The 27,971-nt window shown below is 35.1% G+C and overlaps 1 protein-coding gene across 5 annotated transcripts in view; it reads right to left on the reverse strand.

The window, feature by feature from the left end:
* Nucleotides 1-23,988, reverse strand: part of LOC6047795 (phosphorylase b kinase gamma catalytic chain, skeletal muscle/heart isoform) — a 32,006-nt gene extending 8,018 nt beyond the window's left edge. Inside the window, exons 1-10 of one of the 5 annotated variants that reach the window (XM_038261775.1) lie at nt 23,270-23,988; nt 22,934-23,074; nt 14,612-14,781; nt 14,227-14,359; nt 8,532-8,683; nt 8,326-8,416; nt 8,102-8,238; nt 2,534-2,631; nt 1,017-1,100; nt 441-455 (exon numbers count right to left, since the gene is read on the reverse strand). In XM_038261775.1, the coding sequence (XP_038117703.1) occupies nt 441-455; nt 1,017-1,100; nt 2,534-2,631; nt 8,102-8,238; nt 8,326-8,416; nt 8,532-8,683; nt 14,227-14,359; nt 14,612-14,781; nt 22,934-23,025 (972 nt within the window). In that variant the 5' untranslated portion in view covers nt 23,026-23,074; nt 23,270-23,988. Of the gene's footprint in view, nt 1-440; nt 456-1,016; nt 1,101-2,533; nt 2,632-8,101; nt 8,239-8,325; nt 8,417-8,531; nt 8,684-14,226; nt 14,360-14,611; nt 14,782-22,933 lie in introns of all 5 variants that reach the window. The other 4 variants (XM_038261774.1, XM_038261776.1, XM_038261778.1 and 1 more) reach the window with 4 other exon arrangements.
* Nucleotides 23,989-27,971: the final 3,983 nt, after the last annotated feature.

Consider the following 27,971-nt stretch of genomic DNA (forward strand, 5'->3'; position numbering starts at 1 on the left):
GGCCATCGTAGCAGGCCCTTTGCAACCCAATTCTAACAGATGATCTATTGGGCACAGACTTTTTCGAGCAAAACGATTTAAAATGGGAATTGCGTTCTTCAAATGCTAACGCTAACGCTAACAGTCGAAAGGATTCTCTAGCGTTAGCGGATTGCACTGTTTGTTTACAAATGCATTGATGCCATTTTACATTGTTAGCATTAGCATTAGCACTTGGAAGACCCTTTTAAAATCTCACAACTAAATTTATCAGAAAATCTGTGCCCAAACTTTCGCCTTCTACGGTGCAAAAACGCTACCCCTAACAAGCTCTGTTCTAGCGTCTATCAAGCGTAAATGTGCGCGGCCACTACGTCCACAAACGGTACTCTAGGCAAGCAAAGAACACGAATCAATCTGTGGTCGTGGAACGCGCTGAACGCGCCCCTAGTTAGTCGTACTTTTTCCGGGACGTTCTGCATTCGCACACAAACACACCATCAGCAAGTCGCGTCGAGAGTGGTGGAAGAAACAAAAAACACAGAGAGAGAAAAAAATCAATCAGTGTTGTGAACCCTGGAACACGGTTTGTTATCGCTACCGGACTAGCCTAGAGTTGGGAGCTATTTTTGGTTGTTGCCGAAATGTGTTTGTTTTGGTTAAATTTTGACCTGGAGCCGCCTCAGTTTGCACCGACTGGAGTTTTGATAGTGGGAACATGGTTTGTAAAGGAAGAACGAAACAGAACACAACTTGTTGTACGATAAAACTGAAACAAACAAACCAAGCAAGACGCAGTGTTTCCCGAATCGAAACCGAATTAGTACTGTAATGTTAAACTGTCAAACTCAAACAGAACAAAACTTGCTAAAATGCAAGCTAAAAACATAAAACACAAACTCAAAAAGTAACCGATTTCGCTTGTTTTTGTTATTTTTCAGTGAGAGAAAATGAAGTCGAGCGGGGGACGGACACAGGTGTGAAAGGTCGAGGGTGGGAAACATTCTAAATAAAAAATAGTGTTTTTTCAACGTTACCAGTGCCAGGTCGGCGATACGGCTCAACCGTCTCGACTTGGCCGACAGGCTGCGTTTCAACGGGCCAATGTCTTGTTCGAAAAGCTGGGACCGCGATTTTTTTGGGGTTTGTTTTTGTTGTGTGCGTGGATCACGGTGGTTGCACGGTTGTACGGTAGGCACGGTAGTAGTTGTGGTGGTGGAAGAAGAAAAGGGAAAGCCAATCAAAGTAGGCACGCACGCACGCACACGTGGGCGACCAGGAACACAATTTGTTGTTTGGTTTGCGATGGTGGGGCGGGGGGTTGTGTTTGGTACAGTTGATGATGTTGGTTGACGTTTGGAGCGGCGATCCAGCACCGGATGACGGTCGGTTGACGATAGGTTTTGGTTTTGTACACGATATTTTTTTTGTGGATGAGTTTGTGCAAAACGAATTGGTAAAAGAAAAAGGATGAAGAAAATAAGAAAAATAACATCAATAAAAGTGTACAATCATTCCTTTTGACTAAAAAGAATAAAAATAGAAAATGGAAGAAGAAAGAAGCAAGAAGTTTGCAAAAACATAATTTCATCAGGATCAAGTTGGCGCTGCTTTGACCCATTCACCGCTGCTCGAAGGTTAAGAAAAAAACACGTTTTATTTACACCGTCATGATCATTCTCAGCATGACAAAGCAAAAAATTCGCGTCACACACCCCCCGTCAGATGACGTAAACAGCCGCTTCATTTTCCGACTGACGCGCGCGCCTGTCACGCTCACGCAAATTCAACGCGAACGAGTTCCATTATTTATCTGTGTGTCAGCTGAGCCTCGATTGAGGTGGTTATTTTGGGTCTATTTTTAAACCAAAAACACCAGATCAAACCGGCTTCGCCACGATCATGTGATGAAGCGTCCGATGTTTTGCTTCTTGCAAACTTCTTTTTTCTTTCCCCTTGGTCGAAATTAACACTCGTAAAAGTAAGGTTATGAGGGTGAAATTGTGGCACTGAGAGAAAGAAGACGTCAGCTAAGCATGATGCAACGCAGGTGTACATTTTGTACAGTGTGTGGTCAAGACTCGCGAGCGGGAACTGGACTTAGTAGGCCGGGTTCTGTCCAGGATGGTCAAGCGGACGCGAGGGGTCGGACACTGCTTGCAAACAACCAAACAACCATAATGGCGGCCAACTGACAGGTTCGAAACGTCAAGGTGGAGATTTTTATAGCAACGCAATTATGGTTCATTTTATCGGAGTGCAGGTGAAATGAAATCAGCTGGTTGAACGATGTTCAACCCAATTTTGTTAAACAGCAGGTTCGAAAGAGAGTAAGAACCGGATGATGGTGTGTGCCATTTGCTGAGGAAGCTAGAGTAGATTTGATTTAAAATATTAAAACAGTAGTAAGAGAGCCGCAGTAGAAGTAGAAGAAGTAATCGAGTGATGGGAAGTTGTCGCAGCCATCACTCGTGGCGATTCGTGATGATGGGGGTGGAAGTGGAACTGCAAACTTTATCGCAACACAAACACGCGCCGGTTCACGGCTACTTACTACTGTATTGAAGAACGGATGCTTCAAGGCCTCTGTCACGGTGATACGCTTCGACGGGTCCACCACCAAGCACTTGCGGATCAGATCTTTCGGGTCCTCTGAAATAAGTTTTGAAAAATGCATTAGGTACGATATGGGTTTTTGTTAAACTAAATTCATTCAATATTTAATAACCTAAACAATAGTTTCCACTTGAAATGTCCCTGTGTTTTTAAATATTTTTTTCAGTGGCATTTGTTTTTGTTGATTTCATGGCAAGTTTGTTGTTTCAAAAGGAAACAAGATGACATTTGAGCGCCTGCAAGCAAAATTGTTCAAGATAGAATACGCAATTTTCTTCATAAATTAATACACCCAAAACTGGCAGCGCTAGTCCGAGAAAATGATGGTCTCGAGTCGAGAGAATAGTGGTACCATTCACGGACGCAGAGAATACAGCTCGAGATGGGCGATAGAACTATTCTCTCGAGGTTCATTTGCAAAAAAAGTTCATCCGTCAAACAAAAAACCAAAAGTGTCGACAACGGGAATCGAACCAGAGACCTTTGACAAACCAATCCAATGACTTAGCTGCCTCGGCCACCACAGCTTGGTGGCCATGGAGAAGTCAGAAGTCGATGTATGACACTTGTTGGAGAATTATTGATTCAACTAACGAATGAACTCATTTGTTATGATGGTGTGAGTTGGTACCATTATTCTATCGATTTTGGCACTGAGCCCTCAATAAATTTTGAGAGAACGATTATCTCGATTTTGAATTTTGGGTGTACTACAAATTAGGAGCGTTTCGTTGTTTTTCATTTTCTTCCTATTTTTTTTTTGGTCTTTTTTTTTTCAAATAACTAAAGAAGATTTTTGGGCCATATTTGTGCTGAACGACCCGAAATAAAACATCAAAAACATAATTTGATTCGTGATTTTACTAAAATATTTTTTTCGCTAATTTTGCGACTCAATATTAGCGACATCTCGGCCAATAGGCGAAGGTCCTAAGCGTAATTTGTAAATAAAGCTGTTTTTCGATCGATTCTCGTTCAACTTATGTTTAATGAAGTTTGGCTTTTAATAAATAGCACTTTGTTTACTCATGGTTAAGTTTTCTAAGAAAAAATATATATGTCTCGTCAAATTTTAGAATTATATGATTATTTTTACATATGGCGCAAAATCGCTCTTTCAATTTTCCTGCACCCAAAGTTAAAGAACGAGGGAATAGTCCTCACGAAAACAAACGTGAGGAAAGTGCTATATTGCGAGAGTATAGTCCTCTCGCGTGTTCATTCGTTCATTGGAACAGTTCATCCTATGAGTGGCTTATATGGACAAACGACCGCCACTTAGTCACCGAACCATGGTGGCCCATACTGCAAAGGCACGGTTCAATATGCCGAAGGTCTTGGGTTCGAGTCTCGGTACCGGTGCTTTTTTATTTTTGATAGATGAACTTTTTTGGAAAATGAACCATGAGTAAAGTACTCTCGGTAATTTCGGGATTTATCCTCTCCGTCCGCACACAGTACCATTTTACTACCGAATCGTGCTCTTTATCCTCTCGTATGCCGATACCCAGTTCTGGGTGTGGATTGCCAATTTCGATGTCTTGGACAAGTTGCATGGATTGCAGAGCCTAAAAGCTATCTTGGAAATAAAAATAATCCCCCAAATATTCCTGCAAAGATAGATTTTATGTTCAGATAGGGGTCGAATGGAAAAAAGGTCGAATTTGAAAAAAATGATACATATTTCTGTAACATTTTCAAAAAAATTCTGACATATTTAAAAATGTGCAGAAATATTTACAAACATATTAAATAGTCTAACACTTTTTTTGTAAAATAGCTTTTCTTACCAAAAAATCCTATTTTTTCTGTGAGCTTATTAATTCTTTCAATGATTTTTTAAATAATATTGTGAGTTATCCCATTCTTTCAAACATTAGTAGGTTTTTTAAAAAGAAAAAAATCCGACTTCTAAAATGTTTTGAGAGATTATCCATTCTATCAAAAATTAGCAGTCTAATGAGTCCGATTTCTCTAATATTTTTTTATACGTATTTTTTCTATTTTTCACGTGAAGACTTCCATCATTGTCATGATTTTTCGTTCAAAGATATAAATTTTTCATCGCTTTCAATATTTTGACAAAATTCCTTCAACAAGTTGTTTAGAATAGTGCCCTACACATGCTGATTCCTTTTGGTAACGATTATTCCATTCCTTGTAAAGTTATGGAAATCGTCAGTAATCAATGATTGCCAACTAAGACGTCAATGACTGTGTCACAAAATTATATAAATTTTGAAGCACAATTGATTTAGATCAAAAATTCTTTCAGTGGCTTCAAGAAGGCAACAACCGGCACATGCTGATTCCTTTTGGTGCTGAAATTCGTTGAATTGAATTTAATACAGAATATTTTATAGTGATGATCAATTTTCTTCGAAAATGATCAACGGCTTCACCTTAAAAGCAACCTATTCTTGATTGTCATTACACCCAGAACTGGGTATCGGCATACGAGAGGATAAAGAGCACGATTCGGTAGTAAAATGGTACTGTGAGCGGACGGAGAGGATAAATCCCGAAATTACCGAGAGTTCTTTACTCATGGTTCATCTTCCAAAAAAAGTTCATCTATCAAAATAAAAGTACCGGTACCGAGACTCGAACCCAAGACCTTCGGCATATTGAACCGTGCCTTTGCCGTATGGACCAACATGGTTCGGTGACTAAGTGGCGGTCGTTAGTCCATATCAGCCACTCATAGAATGAACTGTTCCAATGAACGAATGAACACGCGAGAGGAATGGTATGTAAATATTCAAACAGCTGTAACTTTTGAGTGAATTTTCTGATCAATTTGGTGCCTTTGGCAATATTGTAGGTATTGTTGAGGACCTGTGAAAAAAAAATAGGTACACGGAAAAAAATTTGCGAATTTTTTTATCAACTTTTTTCACTAAAACTCAATTTCCCAAAATACGTATTTTTTGATTTTCGAGATTTTTTTATATGTTTAGCTGTTTGAATATTTACATACCATTTCTGTATGGACAGCAGCCAAAATTGTGTGGAGATTTGTATGGGTGAACCAATGACGCAAAATAGCTTATTTGGTCATAGGGAAGGCCCCCACAATGTTTAAGTCAAATAAAAAAAATACAAAAAATAAAAATGGTCGAAATCGGCCGATTTCGTAGAGAGTTGCTCAGTACCATTTTACTACCGAATCGTGCTCTTTATCCTCTCGTATGCCGTATCATTCTAAAGAAAAAAACGTGAAAACAAGCAACAAATTTAAAAGATGCAATAAAAACATGAAAAAACTAAAAAGGCTAAAAGTAAAATGACAAGAAAGGGTATAAACATTTCAATACTATCAAAAACAAATATGAACTTGTCCGAGAGAATAATGATCTCGAGCCAAGAGAATAGTGGTACCATTTACGGACACAGAGAACACAGCCCGAGATGGGCGAGAGAATTATTCTCTCAAGGTGCATTCGCAAAAAAAGTCAATCCATCAAAAAAGTGTCGACTACGGGAGTCGAACCAGTAACCTTTGACAGACTAACCCAATGACTTATCTGTCTCGGCCAACACCGGAGTGATCAGAAGTTTACGTATGACTCTTGTTGAAGTTTTATTGTTTCAATTAACGAATGAACTATTTTTCTATGGTGTGAGTAGTTCTATCGATTATGGAGCTGAGCTCTCAATAAATTATGAGGGAACGATTCTCTCGACTCTGAATTTTGGGTGTAGAATAAAAGAACACGGGAAAAATAAAATTTCAACTAAGAGTAATTCTCTACCAACTCTGCCCCGACCCCTCTTCGATTTGCGTGAAACTTTGTCCTAAGGGGTAACTTTTGTCCCTGATTGCGAATCCGAGGTCCGTTTTTTGATATCTCGTGACGGAGTGGCGGTATGACCCTTTCCATTTTTTAACATGCGAAAAAAGAGGTGTTTTCAATAATTTGCAGCCTGAAATGGTGATGAGATAGAAATTTGGTGTCAAAGGGACTTTTATGTAAAATTAGACGCCCGATTTGATGGCTTCTCAGAATTCCGAAAAAAACGTATTTTTCATCGAAAAAAACACTAAAAAGTTATAAAAATTCTCCCATTTTCCATTACTCGACTGTAAAAAAATTTGGAACATGTCATTTTATGGGTGATTGAATGTAATTTTCGAATCTACATTGACCCAGAAGGGTAATTTTTTCATTTAGAACAAAAAAATTCATTTAACAATTTTGTGTTTTTTCTAACTTTGCAGGGATATTTTTTAGAGTGTAACAATGTTCTACAAAGTTGAAGAGCAGACAATTACAAAAATTTTAATATATAGAAATAAGGGGTTTGCTTGTAAACATCACGAGTTATCGCGATTTTACGAAAAAAAAGTTTTGAAAAAGTTACTTTTTGCGTTTCTCTTTGTTTCGTTGTCCGTGTCTGTCGCGGGTGACCATGAACGGCCATGATCGACGAAGACGAACTTTTTTAAAACTTCTTTTCGTAAAATCGCGATAACTCGTGATGTTTTTAAGCAAATCCCTTATGTCTATATATCAATTTTTTTTTTGTAATTGTCTGCTCTACAACTTTGTAGAACATTGTTACACTCTAAAAAATAACCCTGCACAGTTATAAAAAAACACAAAATTTTAAAATGAAAAATTTTATCCTAAATGAAAAAATTACCCTTCTGGGTCAATGTAGATTCGAAAAGTATATTCAATTTCCCATAAAATGACATGTTCCAAGAAATTTTACAGTCAAGTAACGGAAAATGGGAGAATTTTTAAAACTTTTTTAGTGTTTTTTTCGAGGAAAAATACGTTTTTTCGGAATTCTGAGTACGCCATCAAATCGGGCGTCGAATTTTACATAAAAGTCTCTTTGACACCAAATTTCTATCTCATCACCGTTTCAGGCTGCAAATTATTGAAAAACACCTCTTTTTCGCATGTTAAAAAATGGAAAGGGTCATACCGCCTCTCCGTCACGAGATATCAAAAAACGGACCTCGGATTCGCAATCAGGGACAAAAGTTACCCCTTAGAACAAAGTTTCACGCAAATCGAAGAGGGGTCGGGGCAACTGCTGTGTGAGTTGGCGGAGAATTACCCCTAAGATAAAATTGTTTAAAAAATCTCAGAAATGATTAATGAGCCTATCTCTAAAGATGAAAAAAAAAACTTGTTATGAACAATCATTCTATATTTTTTCAGCGACGTAACTGACCCGGGATGAAGTTCAAACCTGGATCAATCAATTTGTTGGTTCGTTACTAGAATAGTTATCTGGCTAGTTAGCAATAGGTCGTTACAGCCGTTGCGAACTTCTTCACTTTTTTTTTTTTGTGAAACAAATCTGATTGTCGTTCTTTTTTCAGTAAGGAGCATTTAAAGGACGTGCAGATGAACAATTCAAAGCATTTTTGAATTTGATAATTCGTAAATTGATCGAGAGCCGAGAACATTCCCCTATAACAGTAGTTTAGCTCCCTCACAATTTTCACACACCCGTTTCCCAAAAAAAACAACAAACCGTCACTCACCTGAGATGTCGGCCCACTCGGGCGAGGTGAAGCTGTACTTGCCCTCCATGATGTTCCGCAGCATGACCATCTGCTTCCGGTGCCAGAACGGGGGACAGCCGACTAGCAGTGTGAACATGATGACACCACAGGCCCAACTGCAAAATTACGAGTGAGAGACGAAACACCTCAGTAAATGATAAATGAGCTGCAATATATATATATATTTTTTTTTAATTACGTACATATCGACTTCCTTCGAGTAGCCGGGCGCATCCTCAAACATGTTGCATTTCAACGTTTCCGGTGCTAAGTATCCAGGCGTGCCGCACAGGTCTAAACAAAGAGGAAGAAGAATTGGTTAGTAACTACAATCACCGGCTCCGATCAATCTAGAAGCGCACTGAACAAACGTTGTTCACGGTTCACTGAACAACCTGAGTTCACTCACCAAACAGCTTCTCGCCGTCCTTAAGTCGCCGCGCGAAGCCAAAATCGGTGATCTTCACGTTCAGGCTGTCGTCGAGCAGAATGTTCTCCGGCTTTAGGTCGCGGTGGACGATGTTCTTCGAGTGGATGTAGTCGACGCCCTCGAAGATTTGTCTGCGAAATAGATTCAACAAAAATTGTTTGGTTTAGACTCTCGTGTGCACGCCAATTTTGCTGGTGAAACTCTAAATGATTGACACATTAGCGTGTTGCGAGTCCGTACCCGCAGACGACGCCACCGCCACCGGGTGTTGCACGAACTGCCGCGGCTGCGGAGACCTTCGCCGGATGCCCCCCGGATGACGTCCCGAAGGTGAGATACTGGAGGGCGCGACTTAAAAAGTGCATTTTTCGGGCGCTAGTTTCGATGAGTCATTTGATCGAAAACAAAAATCTAGTTCAATTTTGTTTACAAAACCAACTATCGAATCACTAATAGTTGCTGAACCAAATCGTCGTCGGGCTTGATTGAACACCGGGCTCGTGAAAGGTAACGTGTCCTCGCTGAAAGTCAATCCCGGTCTGGATTGCTCAAATGACACAACAAAATGCCGGCGACAACCGGCAGGGGACCCGCGTGCTATACCTAATTTGATCAACTCACGTGTCAACCGGTGCGCTGCTAGTAGTAGGTAATACCGATATCGGGTGCCGGTAATCTCTGTGAACCAACAGGTTCACTAAATAATAAATTCTTCTTCATTGGGATAATTAGGAGGAGGGGGGGTCAGGTACATAAGCACGATTGGATTTCATACGGTTCTAATTTAGTCATTTATCGATTTATAGTTTGTTTCTGTATTAAATACTTCAAAGTAGCTTTTCACGGATTTTTAAAAAATCAAGTTTTTGCACAAGTTGAGCAACACTTTTTTATTGCGACTCCGAAAAAGAACCTATTATTTTTTTTCAGTGAAACTCTTGTTGTTTGCTATAAAAATAAGTGTCAAACTCAAAAAAATGTGTTAATACTTTATTACTTTTTGACACAAGTGCTGAAATATTGCACTTCTCAGTACTCAGATGGATGCTGAGCAACTCTCTACGAAATCAGCCGATTTCGACCATTTTTATTTTTTGTATTTTTTGATTTGTCTCAAACTTTGTGGGGGCCTTCCCTATGACCAAATAAGCTATTTTGCGTCATTGGTTCACCCATACAAGTCTCCACACAATTTTGGCTGCTGTCCATACAAAAATGGTATGTAAATATTCAAACAGCTGTAACTTTTGACTGAATTTTCTGATCAAAGTTGTAGGTATTGTTGAGGACTTTTGAGAAAAAAATAGGTACACGGAAAATTTTTTTTTTATCAACTTTTTTTTCACTAAAACTCAATTACCCAAAATACGTATTTTTTGATTTTCGAGATTTTTTGATATGTTTTAGGGGACAAAAATCCGCAACTTTTGAGCCATAGAGAAACATGGTCAAAAAATCTGCCGCCGAGTTATGAATTTTTGAAAAAATAGTGATTTTTGGAAAAAATGAAGTTTCATGCAAAAACAAGTTTGACATTACTTTTTAATGCAAAATTGAATTTGCAATCGAAAAGTACTCTACAGATTTTTTGATAAAGGGCTCCGTTTTCAAGATATAGCCACCGAAAGTTTGATTTTAGCGAAATATTTGCAGTTTTTTAATTTTTAAAAATAGTGACCATGAGTGACCGTTTCTAAAAATATTTTTTTTGAAAAGTACAGAAAATTTGCTATAAAATTGTCTAAGAGACATTGAAGATTGGACCTCGTGTTGCTGAGATAGAGCCGCTTTAAGAAAAAGAAACACGAAAATTGAAGTTTTCTAAGTCTTTTTCAAAATCGTCATGCACACGGGACCGGTTTAACGAGTCTTCACCAAAATTTTGAGCCGATTTGGTCGAAGCAGTGTTGAGATATCGTGGCACCCGTTTTTTGAAAATGCCAGCTTCATATAGCTGTATCTCAGCAATGATACAAACAAATGTCTTCAAATTTATTTTGATGAATACTAAAAAATGTATATTTTAATTTCCTGATAACAGATTTGAAAAAAGTTTGAGTTTGTGCTCAAACCAACCTCTGACTTTTTTGCCGATTTACATGCATGTTACCCCTTAACTGAAGTACAGATCTGATGGATTTTTGGCTATATGGGCGACATTGGCTATAATCGAATGAAAAATCATACTAACATCAAAAAATTATAGTGTTTTGGAATCGGGATGATGTCAGCTATCGATTGCACTTATAATTACATAAAAAAAATTCACAAAAATACGTATATTTCCTGTTTTGAAAATGCAATTTTTCTCGAAATAATACTCAAAATTATTGTTATTGCAATATGGGTATCAAATGATCGGGATTTTTCATACATTTTTAATGTAATATTTTTATTAATACTTTAAAAAAAAATCACAGAACTACGTATTTATGAAAAAAAAATCATTTTTTTTTGTTTTTTTACAATGTGGGTACCAAACAATCGGGATTTTTTCATTAATTTCGAATGTTATAACACAAATTTTTGCATGGGTATCAACTGATCGATATTTTTTTATACTTTTCAAGTGTAATAACATTTATTTTGAAAATACTAAAAAACACAAAACTACGTATTTTTGACAATACACTCAAAGTTTCGGTTTTTTCAATATGGATATCAAATGAGACACTCAAAATTTTAGTTTTTCACAATATGGATATCAAACGATCGGGAATTTTTCATACATTTCGGAAGTTGTAACACTTTTTTTTGAAAATACTCAAATTTTTCACCTAACTACGTACTTTCGAAAAATGCTCAAAATTTCAGTTTTTCACAATATGGATATTAAATGATCGAGATATTGTAATAAATTTCGAAAGCTATAACATGTTTTTTTTAAATACTCAAAATTTTCACAAAACTACGCATTTTCTGTAAAATACTAAAAATTTCAAAGTTTTATAATTTATTGCATTCGAAATGTTTGAAAAAATCCAATCATTTGTCACCCTACTGAAATTTTGAGTGCGTTTTTTTCGAAAATACGTAGTTTTGGGAAAATTCAGAATATTTTCAAAAAAGGTTGTTATTACATTCGAAATGTATGAAAAAATCCGATCATTTGATACCCATTTTGTGAAAAACTGAAATTTTCAGTATTTTAAAAAGTAAAATGTTGTTATTACATTCGAAATGTATGAAAAAAATCCCAATCATTTGATACCAATACTGCAAAAACCTGAAATTTTTAGTATTGTTTCGAAATTCCTTAGTTTTGTGAAAATTTTCAGTATTATCAAAAGAAAAAATGCATGACATTTGAAATGTATGACAAAAACACGATCATTTGTTACCCATATTGCAATAACACATATTTTAAGGTTTTTTTAGAGTAAAAAATGCAAAATACAGAAAAATACGTATTTTTGTGAAAATTTTCATGTAACTATAGTTACTACGGATAGCTTCCATCATCCCGATTCCAAAACACTATAACTCTTTTTTCCCATTTAACCATAAGCTCTGTACTTCAATTATGCACGCCTCGGTTTTGCATCCCCCATATGCGGTGCTAAACCGATGCATGACTGTAAATATTTTCAGCAATGGACATAATTGAACTCTTTTTTGATTACAAATATTATCATTTTCACCTGTAAAAATTACATTTAGAAATTATTTTTTAATCCTTTTCTATATATTTTTTGAGTTATTTATGTTCAAGTATTTGAAAAAAAACTTCTAAAAATAATAAGGAATCGACGTAACACCTTATAATGTGGCCCTCTTAAACCTTGCGGTTTCGTCAACGGATCCACAGGCGTGTATCGTTCTTTTTGCGACAAGACTCCGCCTCCCGGGTCTCCTAAGTGTGAAGGTATGGGCACGGGGAGAGGGCACCGAATACCTATATTTACACTTAGAAAATAAAAAAAATAAAAATAATAAGGCTATTACGAATTTTATTTTAAGTTTTGTCCCTCGGTCTAGGGCTTGCAAAATTCTGAAACTAACCCAAAAGGTTCCAAGTACTGTTGTAAAAATATAAAACTTTCAGTTCTCAGCCACTAAAATCATCATGCCCAAAATTTCATCTCCCAACTTCTTTCTGTCGCAAGATTCTCCGCACCAAGAATTGCCGGTTGCGTGTTTACACAACCCCTTGGACGTTCTCACATAGTACGTTCTAAAACAAAATTTGCTCTCGCAGTTTAACAGGACGTAGGACGTGTTCGATTTTTATTCCCCCTCTCGCGTTCTTTTCATTGCGGTTTTTTTTTTTTTGAGAAAACGGAAAAATCTTCGGCGAGTGTGCGTGAACGAAGAAAAGAGAAAAAGTAATAGGAAAAAAATGCTCTTGCTGGCATGCTTGAGATAAAAAAAAAAGCGAACTCACAAGCTATAGTGACGGTCGCTGTACTTTCAGATATTTCGGTGCATCAAATGATAGTTCGTTTTTATCACTCGTTTCAACACTTGTTCAGTTATGATACTAAGCACGTCTCTACGAAATCGATTTTTGTTTTTAATTTATTTTTTTGTATTTTTTAATTCGGCTCAAACTTTTATGGTGCTTTCGGTATGCCCAAAGAAGCCATTTTGCTTCATTAGTTTGTCCATGTAATTTTTCATACAAATTTGGCAGCTGTCCATACAAAAATGATGTATGAAAGTTCAAAAATCTGTATCTTTTGAAGGAATTTTTTGATCGATTGGGTGTCTTCGGCAAAGTTGTAGGTATGAATAAGGATTACACTGAAAAAAAATGTAAAATGTACAATGTAAAAAAATGTGATTTTTGATTTATTTTTTTGTGACTAAAACTTGATATGCAAAAAAAAAACACTTTTTATATGTTTTAGGGGAAATCAAATGCCAACTTTTCTGAAATTTTCTGAATGTGCAAAAAACTTTAACCGAGTTATGAATTTTTGAATATAAACAGATTTTTTCAAAAACTCGCAAAAAAATTTCAACTTCATTTTTCGATGTAAAATCAAATTTGAAATCAAAAAGTACTTAAGTAAAAATTTACAGACGCAGTTTTTCATTTAAGGAAATAAGTGCACATGTTTGCCCACATTTGAAAAAAAATATTTTTGAAAAGCTGAGAAAATTCTCTATATTTTGCTTTTTTGAACTTTGTTGATACGGCCCCTAGTTGCTAAGATATTGCCATGCAAAGGTTTAAAAATTGAACGTAATATTGAATGTTTGGCTTTGTATGCAAAAATGGTTAATAAATTTCTTCACTCTTGGAATTTTTACTGCTTTTTTCGAGTAAATATTGTTTATTATTTTTGAGAAACCTTCTAGAATTAAAAAGCCTGGTACGAATTATATCTTAAGTTTTTGTTTCACGGCTCAGGTCTTGGAAGGACCTACGAAAATTCAAATTTGAAAAACTAATTTTTGAAATTTTGATACAAGTTATTATAAAGACTCTAAACATCAAAAAATCAAAAAATATAAATGCGGCTTAAAAGCTCGTTAAATGTTTTAACTTCCCTAATATTGAACAAAGTTGAACAAACCACATTAAATCTATTCTCGCCAAACTGAAGCCATCGAATTGAAACGATTCGACACTGACCCCCAAAATCACAGCCCACAGCAATGAACCAAAAAATCAACGAAACAATCAGAGTAGGATATGTATAAATATATATTCTAGCAGGCCACTCACCTCATAATGTAGCGCGACTTCTTCTCGGACAGCGTCACCACCGAGGTCAGATAGTCGAACAGCTCGCCCTGCCGGCACAGCTCGAACACCAGGAAAATAAACGCATCGGACTCGAACACGTCCTGCAGCTCAACTGTTTTTTGAGAATCAAACGAAAAAACGAATCAATGTAGACAGACAGGACGTTTCCACTGGCACGTAGTCACACTGCGAATCGGATTGCGTGCCTCAAATCTATGAGATCCTCCGCCAATGACGACCACCTCCGACCAACTAACCGAAACTGGCGAAGCAATTTCGCAACGCGTTGACTCTCAAATTGATGGCATTGCGTCAGCCACGTAAAATAATCAAAATCAGATAAAAATTTAAAGAAACTACTCACTGATGAACTTGTGGCCCATGACCTGGCGCAGGATCTGGATCTCCTGCCGGGTCGCTTCGAGCATGTGGTTCGAGTCGCCGGTTTCGGCCGCCCCCAGGTCGATGATCTTGGCCGCAAACTCCTTGCCCGTTTCCTTCTCGATGCAGCGCCGAACCGTCGAGCTGATGCCTCTGTGGTGGGATAAACGAGAAGAGAAGATTTTGCAGACTTAGGACATGACGAACAAAATGGGGTCAACATTTATTACGGCGTGGTCAAAGTTGTGGAGGTTTGATTATTTCTATTCTTTTAAAAAATGTTGAGGAGTTTTTTCAGGAATCATCATACCTACAATAATTTTTAACTCAAATAAAATTATATAATTCTACAGAATTACTGTAAATTTTTTCATAAATGCTATTTTCTGATTTTAATCGTTTTCTGTGAAACTTTTATATGAATTTCAATAATTTGAAGCTATTTATTGTTACCAATGCTTGAAAAGGGATCTATCACTGAATGGGACTGCTCGATATCCGACAGGACTTTCTATCAGCGATCATTTCCCAAAAAGAAATTTGATCGGTCTTACACACCGCCTATCATGATCGTCATTGCTTGGCGACGGTCGGTGAACGTTAACACAAAGAAGAAACGAACGAAAAATGAGCACCACTCGAGCAGCCGCCCAAACGAGACAACGTGCTCTTTCTCTCGCGTTTCGTCTCTCTCTCTCTTCCTTGTGTTTGCTGCGTGGTGACAGAAGTCATTTGAATGCGTTCATGGAAGAGATGATCGCAATTTCGGTAAATGGTCAAATGACCGTCAAATTGCGTAGCACTCATTCGATTGTGCGTGAAACAAACGAAAGAAGAATGTCAATATCAGGTTGTCGTGGTGAAGACGATTGGAGTGTTCTACTGTCATGGCTCGGTTTAGCGCCGCAAATGGGGGATGCAAAACCGAGGCGTACATAACTGAGGCACAGAGCTTATGGGATTTTGGCTATATGGGAGACATTAGCTATAATTCTACGAAAAATCATTCAAACCTTAAAAAACTATTGTGTTTAAGAATCGGGATGATGTCAGTAATCCATTGCGATTATAATTACATGAAAATTTTCACAGAAATACGTATTTTTCCTATATTTTGGAAATGCATTTTTTCCCGAAAAAATACACAAATTATTGTTTTTGCTAGATGGATATCCATTTTTTGATCGAAAATTTTTCATACATTTCGAATTCATACACACATTTTTGAAAATACTAAAAATTTCACAAAACTAAGTAATTTCGAAAAATATTCAAAATATCATTATCAAATGACCAAGATTTTTTTCATACATTTCGAATGTAATAACAACATTTTGAATTACAGTTTTTTACAATAAAGTTTCAAATGATCGGGATTTTTTTACACATTTCAAAATTTATATCTCAAATTTGAGAAAATACTTCAAATTTTCACTATACTACGTATTTTTGAAAAAAAAATACTCAATTTTTTTTAAAAGTATTTTCAAAAAAAATATTGTTATTTTATTCGAAACGTATGAAAAATCTCGATCGTTTGATACCCATATTGTTAAAACGGATATTTTTAGTATTTTTTCGAAAATACGTAGTTTTGTGAAAATTTTGAGTATTTTCTAAAAATATTATTATTACATTCGAAATGTTTGAAAAAATCCTGATCGTTTGAAACCAATATTGTAAAAACAAGAAATTTTGAGAATTTTTTCGAAAAATCGTAGTTTTGTGAAAATTTTGAGTGTTTTCAATATATGTTGTTATCACATTCGAAATGTATGAAAAAATCCAGATCGTTTGAAACCCATATTGTAAAAACTGAAAATTGAAGTATTTTTTCAAAAATTCGTAATTTGAGAAAATTTTGAGTATTTAAAAAAAGGTTGTTATTACATTCGAAATGTATGAAAAAGTCCTGATCGTTTGATACCCATATTGTAAACACTGAAATTTTGAGTATTTTTTATAATACGTAGTTTTGTGATTATTTTGAGTGTTTTCAAAATATGAAATTTTTAGTATTTTTTTTTCAAAAATACGTAACTTTGTGAAAATTATAAGTGCTTTCAAAAAAAAAATTACATTCGAAATGAATAAAAAAAAATTCCAATCATTTGATACCCATATTGTAAGAACAATAATTTTGAGTATTTTTTCGAGAAACATTGCATTTTCAAAATACAGGAAAAATACGTATTTTTGAGAAAATTTTCATGAAATAATAATTTAAATGGAAAGCTGACATCATCCCGATTCTAAAGCACTATAATATTTTGATGTTTGCATGATTTTTCATACGAATAAAGCCAATGTCTCCCATATAGCCAAAATCCCATAAGCTCTGTGCTTCAGTTAAGCACTGGACCGTGCTTAACCGAGGCAGCTGAACGAATCAAAACCGGGGCAGTGCAAAACCGAGGCATGACTGTATAGGTATCAAATGATCGGAAATTTTTCATACATTTCGATAGTTGCAATATATTTTGTGTAGTACTCAACATTTTCACAAACCTACGTCTTTTTGAAAAATATTTTTTTTAAATGAACATAAAATAATTTTGAATTTTTCATACATTTTGATGGATTTTTTTCCATTCACAAAATTTTCAAAAGTTTATAAAACATATTCCAAATTCAAGTTTATTTTATTAATATGGGTATTCGATTTTTTCGTAGAAAGCTAAAATCTGTAGTATTTTTTTTTAAATACGAAGTTTTGGGAAAATCTTGAGTGTTTTAAAAAAATGTGTTGCTACTTTTGCAATGTGTGAAAAAATACCGATCATTTGATACCCATATTATTAAAAAAAAAACTTGACTTTTAAGTATTTTTATTCGAAAAAAACGCAATTTTTGGAAAATTTTGAGAACTTCACAAAAAATGTTATTACTATCGAAATGTATAAAAAATTTCCGATCATTTCATACCCGTATTGTAAAAACAAAATGTTTGAGTATTTTTTCGAAAATGCGTAGTTTGTCAAAATTTTGAGTATTTAAAAAAATGTGTAATTACTTTGAATGGTTTAAAAATTTCCGATCGTTTAATACCAATTTTGTAAAATACTGATATTTTGATTATATTTTCGAAAACAAAATTGGAAGTAATGAAAATTGGGTTTTTTCTTTCGAATGTATGAAAAAACCCAATCATTTGGTACCCATAATTAACGTGACTAGCTTGACTAGCACTTGTTTGATTTTAGCTTAAATTAACGCAATTTCGTGAAATATTATAGCATCTTTCTCGCAAATTCAAGATTTAATTTGGGTGCTCTCCCTATCCAAATATGGGTCATTCCAGGTCAACTGAATACACTTTTGGACTCGACCTTCACCGATTTGGGCCAAACTTGGAGGGAAACGTTCATCTATCGATAGTTAACAGAAATCCCAAGTTTGGTGCTGATTCTCTCTATTTTTGACGATTATTTGACGATTTTCTAAAAAACTTTTTTTTTCTTTTAATCTTAACTTTGCGACTATTTGAGCAAAAAACTTTTTAGAGGTTGCATTTTATAGAAAATTGTCCAAGGAATTCGATAAAAATAAAATTTTAACCCTTAAATGCCCACTAATATTATATTTTAACTTTTTAAGTATTAAAATTCAGTTTTGAGCAATTCCTTATATTTTAATATTTTTTATTTCTTCACCATTGTGTTCCCCGGACAATTTTACATAATAATCAATGTAAACCTCAAACTAAAAGGAACTGTCGAGAAACAGCGATTTTACTGATAAAAGTTTGATTTTGTGCAGCACTCTGTCCTATAAATTCAAATCCGAAATAAGTTTCCCATATATAAAAACCAAACTACGCGGGATTCCACTCTTTTTGTTGAAAAGTACACCATGTACTTCCGAGCGCTGCGCAAATTCAAACTTTTTTCAGTAAAATCGCAGTATCTGGCCAATAGTTCATTTTAGTTTGAGGTCTACATTGATTATTATGTAAAATTGCCCGGGGAACACGATGGTGATAAAATAAAACAAACAAAAATATAAGGAATTGGTCAAAACTGAATTTTAATACTCAAAACGTTAAAATATAATATTAGTGGGCATTTAAGGGTTTAAAATTTAATATTTATCGAATTCCTAGGACAATTTTCTATAAAATGCAACCTGTAGAAAGTCTTTTGCTCAAATAGATAAAATATAATATTAGTGGGAATTTAAGGGATAAAATTTTGTTTTCATCGATACTTTAAGAGAATTGAGAAAAATGATATAAAAACATTTACAAAAGCCTCAACAATTAAACGTTTGAAAAATGTACTGTTGCAATATTTTTTACAAAAAAAAAATGATTAGCCAGAGGATTTCATTGTTTGACTTATTTGTTTTAATTTGAGTTTAGATAAAACTCTATTAGTTGAATATTTCAGTTGACAAACCTTCGTATCAGCCGTCGTGATTTGCCACTTTTATTCTCTGAAGAAAATCATTTTTTTACTGTTTTTCAGAAGCTTTTTTCTAGCTCAGCAACGGTGGCCTTATTATGCATACTTTTGTTTAATAAACACCCGGGTGCGTGTTTGTTGAACGAACTTTTTCCTTATCCACAATATTATTGCTGACCACTCCCTCTGAGGAGACAAAAGGGGCGTGTGAAAAGGGCCAATCTACGCAGCGAAAACCATTCAAGAGTTACAATAATACTTTGCGTTTCGCCGAGAACAAGTGTAGTAAAACGAGCCCCAACGCATTCCACCATAGTAGAATCCAATCCGACCAGGGTAATTCAATCATCCGTTCCGCGGATGCATCGCGCCCAGATCACACACCAGAAGCCTGATCTTCCACGTGACGATTTGTGGTCCAATAAAACGCCTTACAAAGTCGGCTTAACTGCCGCTCGGATTTATCTATTTTCGCCATATTTTTCAATCCTCTTGTCAGCTTCGTTTATCTCCTTTAGCAGGCACCAAACAACTCATCTTCCTAGTTTTGCCACAAATTGCCCAGCAGACACAGTCCTTTATCTCGAATGCACTCCGAACTGTGTAAATTTGCATTTTGCATTTACCGTTTGCACTTGCACTTGAGCGGCCGCAGCAAAAGTCTTACAACAATCAACTCCGCGGTAAACTGTACGAACCAACGCAACCAACGACGCCAAGTGATACAGATCGTAGGGTGATCACGCGCGCGCAAACGATCTGATAGCGAGTCGATTAGTAGGCGTTGATTAGCACTTCCTAAAGTTGCCACTTCCAGCCCAGATTTGGCACCGTGAGGTTGTACAAGTTTGGGCCGACGTTTTTCATGGAACTTTTCAGCAAGAAGACTGAAATTGCCTCTGAAATTAAAAGAAATCTGTTTGGCATGCTATACAATCCTACAGAAAAATCAGGTAAAATTTGACTGGGAATGATTAAATTGTCATTTTCTATATTTTGACAGCTGAAAGTCCGCCTTACGTTATCTACCCGGGCAGACGGTAATAACAAAATTAATAATATTTCAATAACAAATCCTATTAAAATAACAAAAAGTGTTATTATTTTATCCTGAACTTCAACTTCAAGAAGAAAAAATAATAACAGTTTATGATTAAATAACAAGATTTGGTATTGAAGTGATATTATATTGAAAATGTTTACCCGGGCAGACGGTAATAACAAAATTCATGCCATTTCAATAACAAATACTGTTAAAATAACAAAAAGTGTTATCGAATTTTCCTGCAAAATCTATTTTTGCATAAGAGTTTGATAACAGTTTATGTTATCATAACAAAATTTGTTATTGGTTTGATATTGGTTGAGAGCCAAAACAACTTTGGAATAACATTTTTTGTTATGGAAGAATACCTCCAACTGTTATTGGGATGATCGGATTAGTTGTTAAAATAACAAATAATAATAACAAAGAGTTGTTCGAAAAATAACTAAAAATGTTATTTGTCTGTTATCACAATAACGATCCAATAACAAAAAAATCATAACGACGAATAACAAATCTTGTTAAAAATAACATAAAATGTTATTGGCCTAGAATTTTCAAATAACAAAACAGACAGACAATAACTTGGGAATAATATTTTTTGATATTTGAAAATACTAGGCCAATAACATTTCATGTTATTTATAACAAGATTTGCTATTCGTCGTTATTAAATTTGTGTTATTGTATTGTTAATGTAATAACAGACAAATAACATTTTTAGTTATTCTTCGAATAAATCTTTGTTATTATTTATTGTTATTTTAACAACTAATCCGATCATCCCAATAACAGTTGAAGGTATTCTTCTATAACCAAAAATGTTATTCCAAAGTTGTTTTGGATTTCAACGAATATCACACCAATAACGAATTTTGTTATGATAACATAAACTGTTATTAAACCCTTAAGTAAGAATGGATTTTTCAAGAAAATTCCATAACACTTTCTGTTATTTTAACAGTATTCGTTATTGAAAGAGCATGAATTTTGTTACCCGGGCAGACGGTAATAACAAAATTTATGCCATTTCAATAAGAAATGTTGTTAAAATAACAGAAATTGTTATGGAATCTTCTTGAAAAATCCATTTTTGCATAAAGGTTTAATAACAGTTAAAGTTATCATAACAAAATTTGTTATCATAACAAAATCTGATATTGTTTGAAAGCCAAAACAACTTTGGAATATTTTTTTTTGTTATGGAAGAATACCTCCAACTGTTATTGGGATGATCGGATTAGTTGTTAAAATAACAAAGATTTGTTCGAAGAATAATTGAAAAGTGTTATTAGTCTATTATTACAATAACCATACAATAACAAAAAAAATCATAACGACGAAAAATCATAACGACGACGGGCAATGACGTTTGCTTAGGGTGCCGACAAGTTTGGTTATGTTTTGCTTGCAAAAGACAAAAAAAATGTTTCTAAATAAATTTAACAAAAAAAAACATTTTAATGCTTTTGTGTTAGTAATAAAAATAAGTGCGCTTTATAATTGTGAAAAATTAATTTGAAAATCGCATAAAATTAAAGCTAAACTTAGAATTATTACACCAGGATACAAATCTTCCTTAGTAATTTCACAATTCGAAAAAAAACTTTCACCAACTCATTCGTGGTGGGCAGTCTCTGCCGCGACAATTTTCCTCCCAAAAAATAAATCGAACATGTTCAATTATTTATAAATCCATCAATCTTGATGTTTATTTCCTATACAAATATACGCAGCAAACTTTCGGCCCGTCACTCTCGAACCAAAATTAATCGATGTCAAAGTGCCACTGACCGTCCATCGCCGATAACTGGCCTGCTCTAAATTTTATTGCGCGACGAGGGGTAAGTCAATTTACACCCAAAAATAAAACAGGGACAAATCCAATAGGTATGGAATCCTTTTTTTTTTCAGCCAGCAGACTGTTTACATTCCGGACGCGGTCGCGCCGTTTGTGTCTGTGTGCGTCTGTCACATAAACTGTTAGATTCCGGTGACACTTTTCTGAGGGCGCTCGCTTATTTATTATTGTTACTTTTTTATGTATAACAATATGGGTGGCGTGATCGCCACCACTGTGACACTGCCGTGCTGTGTTCTAGTAATAAAAAAAAATAACAACACGTTAATTATAAACACCACACATTCGGCGGTTTTATATCGTAGTAGTCGTTGGTTGGAGGTTGGGCCAATGTCGTCATCAGCTCAGCAGCTTTGCCCCCACACCGAAGTAAGTGTTGTTACCCGAAGCCGAGCCCCGGAACAGTTATCACGATGAACTCGGCGTATTTTTTTTTTTTGTTATAATGTAAAGCTGACGACAGACATCAAAGAGGGCCATGCCGTGGTCGGCGGCAGGTTCCGCGTATATCCAACGATTGCTGCGTCGGAATTTTGTGAACACTTTTTCTCGTACGTACACACACGTCTTGAGGTGAACGGCGAGTACTGTTTTAATAATAGATCCGCCATCAATTGGCGCAAAGCGCAAGTGAGTGCGCAAAAAAAAGAAGGCAGACCGGAAAGGACGATAGAATCGGTACCTTTCCGTTCGATAACCATGAGTGCATCGAGGGGTGATATCGTTGAACTCCCGTCAAGCCCCTTCGTGCATTGCTTCCGCCTTCTTCGCGTCGTCCATGACAACGGCTGACAAGTGGCGCTAGCCTCGTAACCATGGCCTACTGAAACGTATGCAGATCTCTCGTTATGGAATCGCGATCTCCAAATACTCTGACCAACGCCGCCAAACGCTGACTCTTTCAACGCCTACGTTGATTGATTCTGGGGGCGCCTCAATTGAACTTAATTGAGGCAGATTGAACTCTCTTCTTTTCCGCGGTTACCACTCTCTTACCTTCCGAGGATCTCCTTCGGCTCGTACTTGGCGTAGAAGCCCTTGGCCGCATCCTTGTCCGGCAGCAGGTCATCCTCCTCGTCCTTGGCCATCCTTTTGAGCTGGTTAATCTTTTTCCTTTTGCTCCTGGAGCACCAAAGACTGCCCGCGACGACGACGGTCGGATCGAATTTTCACGTCAAGTCAACCCACGGAACCGGAAAGAGAACACACATCGAGAAAAAAAATACACACAAACACACACAGAACACACAGAAACGGATCAGTTTTTCGTTCAAATCGCCAGCTTCGACCTTGGCAGAGAGGTCTGTTCACAAAACCAATTCAATTCTATACCGGATCGGACCCTAAGGAACCTTCCTGCCCAGGAACTTGCCGCAGCTAGCTGCTTCCACCGATTCACAGAGACGAGTGAGCTCGCAGCTCGCCGTTTCAATGTCAGAAAGGTCGTCGACGATAGAGAGCGAGACCGAAGTGTGCTATGACTCGGGATCTGCTAGAAGTGACAGTTCGCAGAACGTAGTGTGCCAACTCTATTCCAAACACATACACACACAGTTGTCACCACTCTCTGCGTTTACAAATGCACACTCGAAGAGAGCGAACGCGCGAGAGTCCGACCAACAACAAAAAAAAAGAAAACAGATGTGTCAGCGACGAGAATCGATCACAGAACGCTCGCCCCGTATGTCGCCGAAGCGTAAATCAACAGCGTGCTGACCAAACTCGGCAAACACATGCAAAGTTTCTTTTTTAACTCGAGGGGCACGACTTTTGCCCACATTCACGGACACACGAACACATGGACACCGAAACTGAACCAAATAACATTTAAAAAAAAATCTAGCAATCACAAGAGAAGAAAATCCCAGCAAACCACTCGCGAGCTTGAACGCAAAACCGAAAAAACCACACGCGATTAGTCACGGGCAATCAATCAAAATTTGCGAAAGTGTAACACTCGGTAACAATAACAGTAAAATTTATGCAAAAATATAAAACAACTCGGTAACAGTAGCGAACGGTGCAGGAGAGAAATTCACTTGCAAAATTTGTGTGAAGGCTTTTTTGTCTTCGAGGTGTGCGAGCGAGGCGAGGTGGGACACCAACACAGATGCGCGGTCGCACATCACGAATACCAGTAGGCGGTGATATGACATGTGCATCGGGAGATCTGTCAAAATTGCGATTCAGGCCGGTAAAAGGTGTCGGACGGTAGCTGGTAGATATAGGGATGATTAACTTTCTGTTAAAATATTTTTAAAACGCGTTTCAAACACGCTAAATATCATTCTGAACGCAAAAAATACATTTTAAATTATCACAAATCCAATGTCCGTTTTTTTATGTCTCGCGACGGAGGGGCGGTACAATCCTTTTCATTTTAGAACATGCGAAAAAAGACATGTTTTTCAATGATTTGAAGCCTGAAAAGTTAATGAGATGGAATTTTGGTGTCAAAGGGGGTTAAAACTTCTGATAACTCGTGAAGTATACATTTTTGTTTCTACAACTTTGTTGAACATTGCACGTAAATGATAAATTTGGTTCAAAATGAAAAAAAAATAACCCTTCTGGGTTATTTCAGACTCTAAAAGTACATTAAATTTCCCATAATATGACAAATCTCACAATTTTTGACAATTGAGTAACGGGAAATGGAAGCGGTTTTAATACTACTTTTTTCAGTAAAAAATAAGTTTTTTCGGAATTTTGAGTACGCCATCAAATCAGGCGTCCAATTTTACACAAAAGTTCCTTTGACACCAAATTTCTATCACTTCACGATTTCTAGCTAGAAATTTTCAGGGTGACCACTCAAATCCCATTTTCAAATTCCCGACTTTTTCCAGACTTTTCCTGAATGCTCAAATAATACGCATTTCACATCTAAAGAATGATTTCAAACAAAAAACTTTCTATAAGAAAAGTCAATATAAACCACCGAAAAAAAATTAAATGAATTTAAAAATAATCCAAATATAGGCTTTTTTTTTGTAAATACAGAAACTAAACAACAATTGAAAAAAAAACTTCACAAATGGAACTTCATTATTATGATTCAGAGTAGAAACACAAACAATTAGTCTTTGAAAAAAATATCGAAGTTTCAACAATACTTATAACATTCATGCTATTTTTTTAAATTGGCAAAAGTATAGTTTTTGATATTTCGTTTCAACTGGAAATGACAAAACGTTAAAGATAACTGAACTTAAAATTTCGTTCCTATTTTTTTTAAATAATTTTTTCAAAGAATGATTAAAACATAATTGCTGAAATTATTCATTCAAAGGATTTCATTCAAAGGAGAAAAATGTCAAGAAATTCATAAAAAAAATTTTGCCTGGTTCCCTTTTTAATTTTGTAATTTATGATATTATTTTTTTTTAAATCAATGTTTATTTATCTAGTGGTAAGTATTTAACTGTTTTTTTTTTTTCAATGAACATTCAGTTAGATATGATTTTATGTTTTACCACTTATTTTAAGCAAAATGTTTGAAGAGACAATTTTTTTAAACAGTTTTGCAATAACTCTAATTTTCTTGGTTTTTTTTTTGCAAATTCAAATTTTTTTTATGTTTTCAAAACGTAAAAAAGTTTTTAAATTTTGGATTTTATTCGATAATTAAGTTTTCTGAAAACTGAAAATCAAGCTTTATGTATAGTAGTAATTTAACCATACTCACAAAAAAAGTTTAACGGCAACATTAAAAAAACATATTTTAATTACTTAAAGAATTTAGTTAAACAATTAAAAATATTTACCAAAAAACCATTGCCAAACTCAAGTTGGAATCTGTTTTCAAATATTCAATCTATGTGACAAATGAAATAGAATCATAACTCTAAGCTGACCATTAAACTCTATTTTTATATTAGTTTTTCATTAACTTTACCTCTTGTATGATAAACAAAAATTTATAGAGATCATATGATTCATGAAAAATATTCTGAAGATCTGTGTCAAAGACTCCAATATCAATTAAGATTTTGAAAATCTTAAACAGCTTTTCCATACTCAAATATATTGAAATAGTGAAAAGAACCTTAAATTTAAAGTAAGTTATTGAAGCAGAATTGAGTGAATTCGATTTGAGAATTGTACAAAATATTACAAAAATATTCAAGAGTTAAAAAAATAATTTTCAATCAAGCATGCTTATAATTCCCAACTTTTCCCGACTTTTTGACAAAAAATCACAAATTCCCGACTTTTTCCCGATTTTTGGCGAATTTTGGCGAATTCCCGACTTTTTCCAAACTTTCCCGATTTCCCGACTTGAGTGGCCACCCTGTTATTATCACTGAAAACGTATCTTAGTAAAAATCCAGAAAAATGAGAGGGGTCGTACCGCTCCACCGTCACGAGACATCGAAAAATGGATCTTTGATTCTTGATCAGGGACCAAAATTACACTTTAGAGCAAAATTTCTCGAAAATCTAAGATGGAACGGGTGTTGGTTATAATCGCACATTAGTGGCAAAAATGCCTCAAAAAGTGAATGTGTGAAAAAAATAACTTTTTACGGGTTAAAACCCATTTAAACCTGTTCCTGTAACCGGCATTCCAAATGGGCTGAAACATTGGCTGGAAGTCCAACTATTAGTATTCTTTCGTGAAATTTCATATACTTTTTGATCTGAGCAACTTTTTTTTATTTTTGACCCGGGCTAATTTTTTTAACCGTCATCAGGGGTGACATTGGGTCTGGGGGGTGACATTGGGTCATGTAAATTTCAGCATTTTTGTATGACCCAATCTCACCCCCAGGCCCAATGTGACCCCTGATGACGGAAATAGGAAAATTTTCTCAAAATACCATATTCTTTAAAAAGTACTCAAATTTTCATAATACGCAATATGGGTATCAAACGAAAAATCACGAATTACCGTATTTTTTCGAAAACATTTTTTTTTTTTTTACAAATTACCGTAATTTTCGAAAATTTACTTATTTTCAATATCTGCTATATGGATATCAAACGAACCGAAATTTTGATTGCTTTTTCACTTTGCTAGAGTTTTTTTTTGTAACATTTTCATAAAATAAAATAATAATAATAATAATAATAATAATAATAATATGGGTATCAAACGACGCAAAACTTTTTAATGAATGTATATATGAAGCATGCAAAATTTCGCTTCGTTTGATACCGATATTGCATATTTTGAAAATTTTAGTACATATCCAGGTTTTTTTATAAGGTCCTATAAACATATCAAAGACAATAGCTTATAGGTTCTCATAAAAAAAACTCTAGTATTTAAAAAAAATACGATAACTTGTGAAAATTTTAGAATCTAAAAACAACTCTAATAATTTGAAAAAGCATACGAAATTTCTATTCGTTTGATACCCATATGGTAAATTTTGAAAATTGGACTATTTTTGAAAAAAATACGGCATTTTTAGAAAATTCTGGAATTTTCCAAAAAAAAGCAGACCAAATTTCGCTTCTATAGAAAATTTGAGTATTTTCAAGAAAATACGGTAATTTGTGAAAATTTGAGTATTTTCCTAAAAAAATTCTAATACATTGAAAAAGCATACAATTTCAACTCTTTTGATACACATATTGCAAATTTTTAAAATTTGAGTATTTTCGAAAAAATACGTTAATTTGTATTTATTTTAGTATTTTCCAAAACAAAAACTCTAATAAATTGTAAAAGCATACCAAATTTCGCTTCTTTTGATACCCATATTGCAAATTATGAAAAATGTAGTATTTTCGAAAAAACGGTATTTGTGGACAATTTTGAGTACATATTTAAACTTTGAAATTTACTAGATTTTCAAAAAAGTAAACTCTTAGCGAAAGCATTGAAAATTTAACATGATATGGTTGAATTAATCGATTTTAGAAAGATTTTAAAAATGAGTTCTCGTCCATTATCGGCGATAAGATTATCGCCGATAGAATTATCGAAATAACGATAACGATACATTATCGTTATTGTCAGACGATAATTTTATCGATTAAAAACCTAATGCTGAAAACAATAATCTTGAAAAGCTGGCAAATG

Source organism: Culex quinquefasciatus, chromosome 3 (genome assembly GCF_015732765.1).
Source record: "Culex quinquefasciatus strain JHB chromosome 3, VPISU_Cqui_1.0_pri_paternal, whole genome shotgun sequence".
NCBI classification, from domain to species: Eukaryota; Metazoa; Arthropoda; class Insecta; order Diptera; family Culicidae; genus Culex; species Culex quinquefasciatus.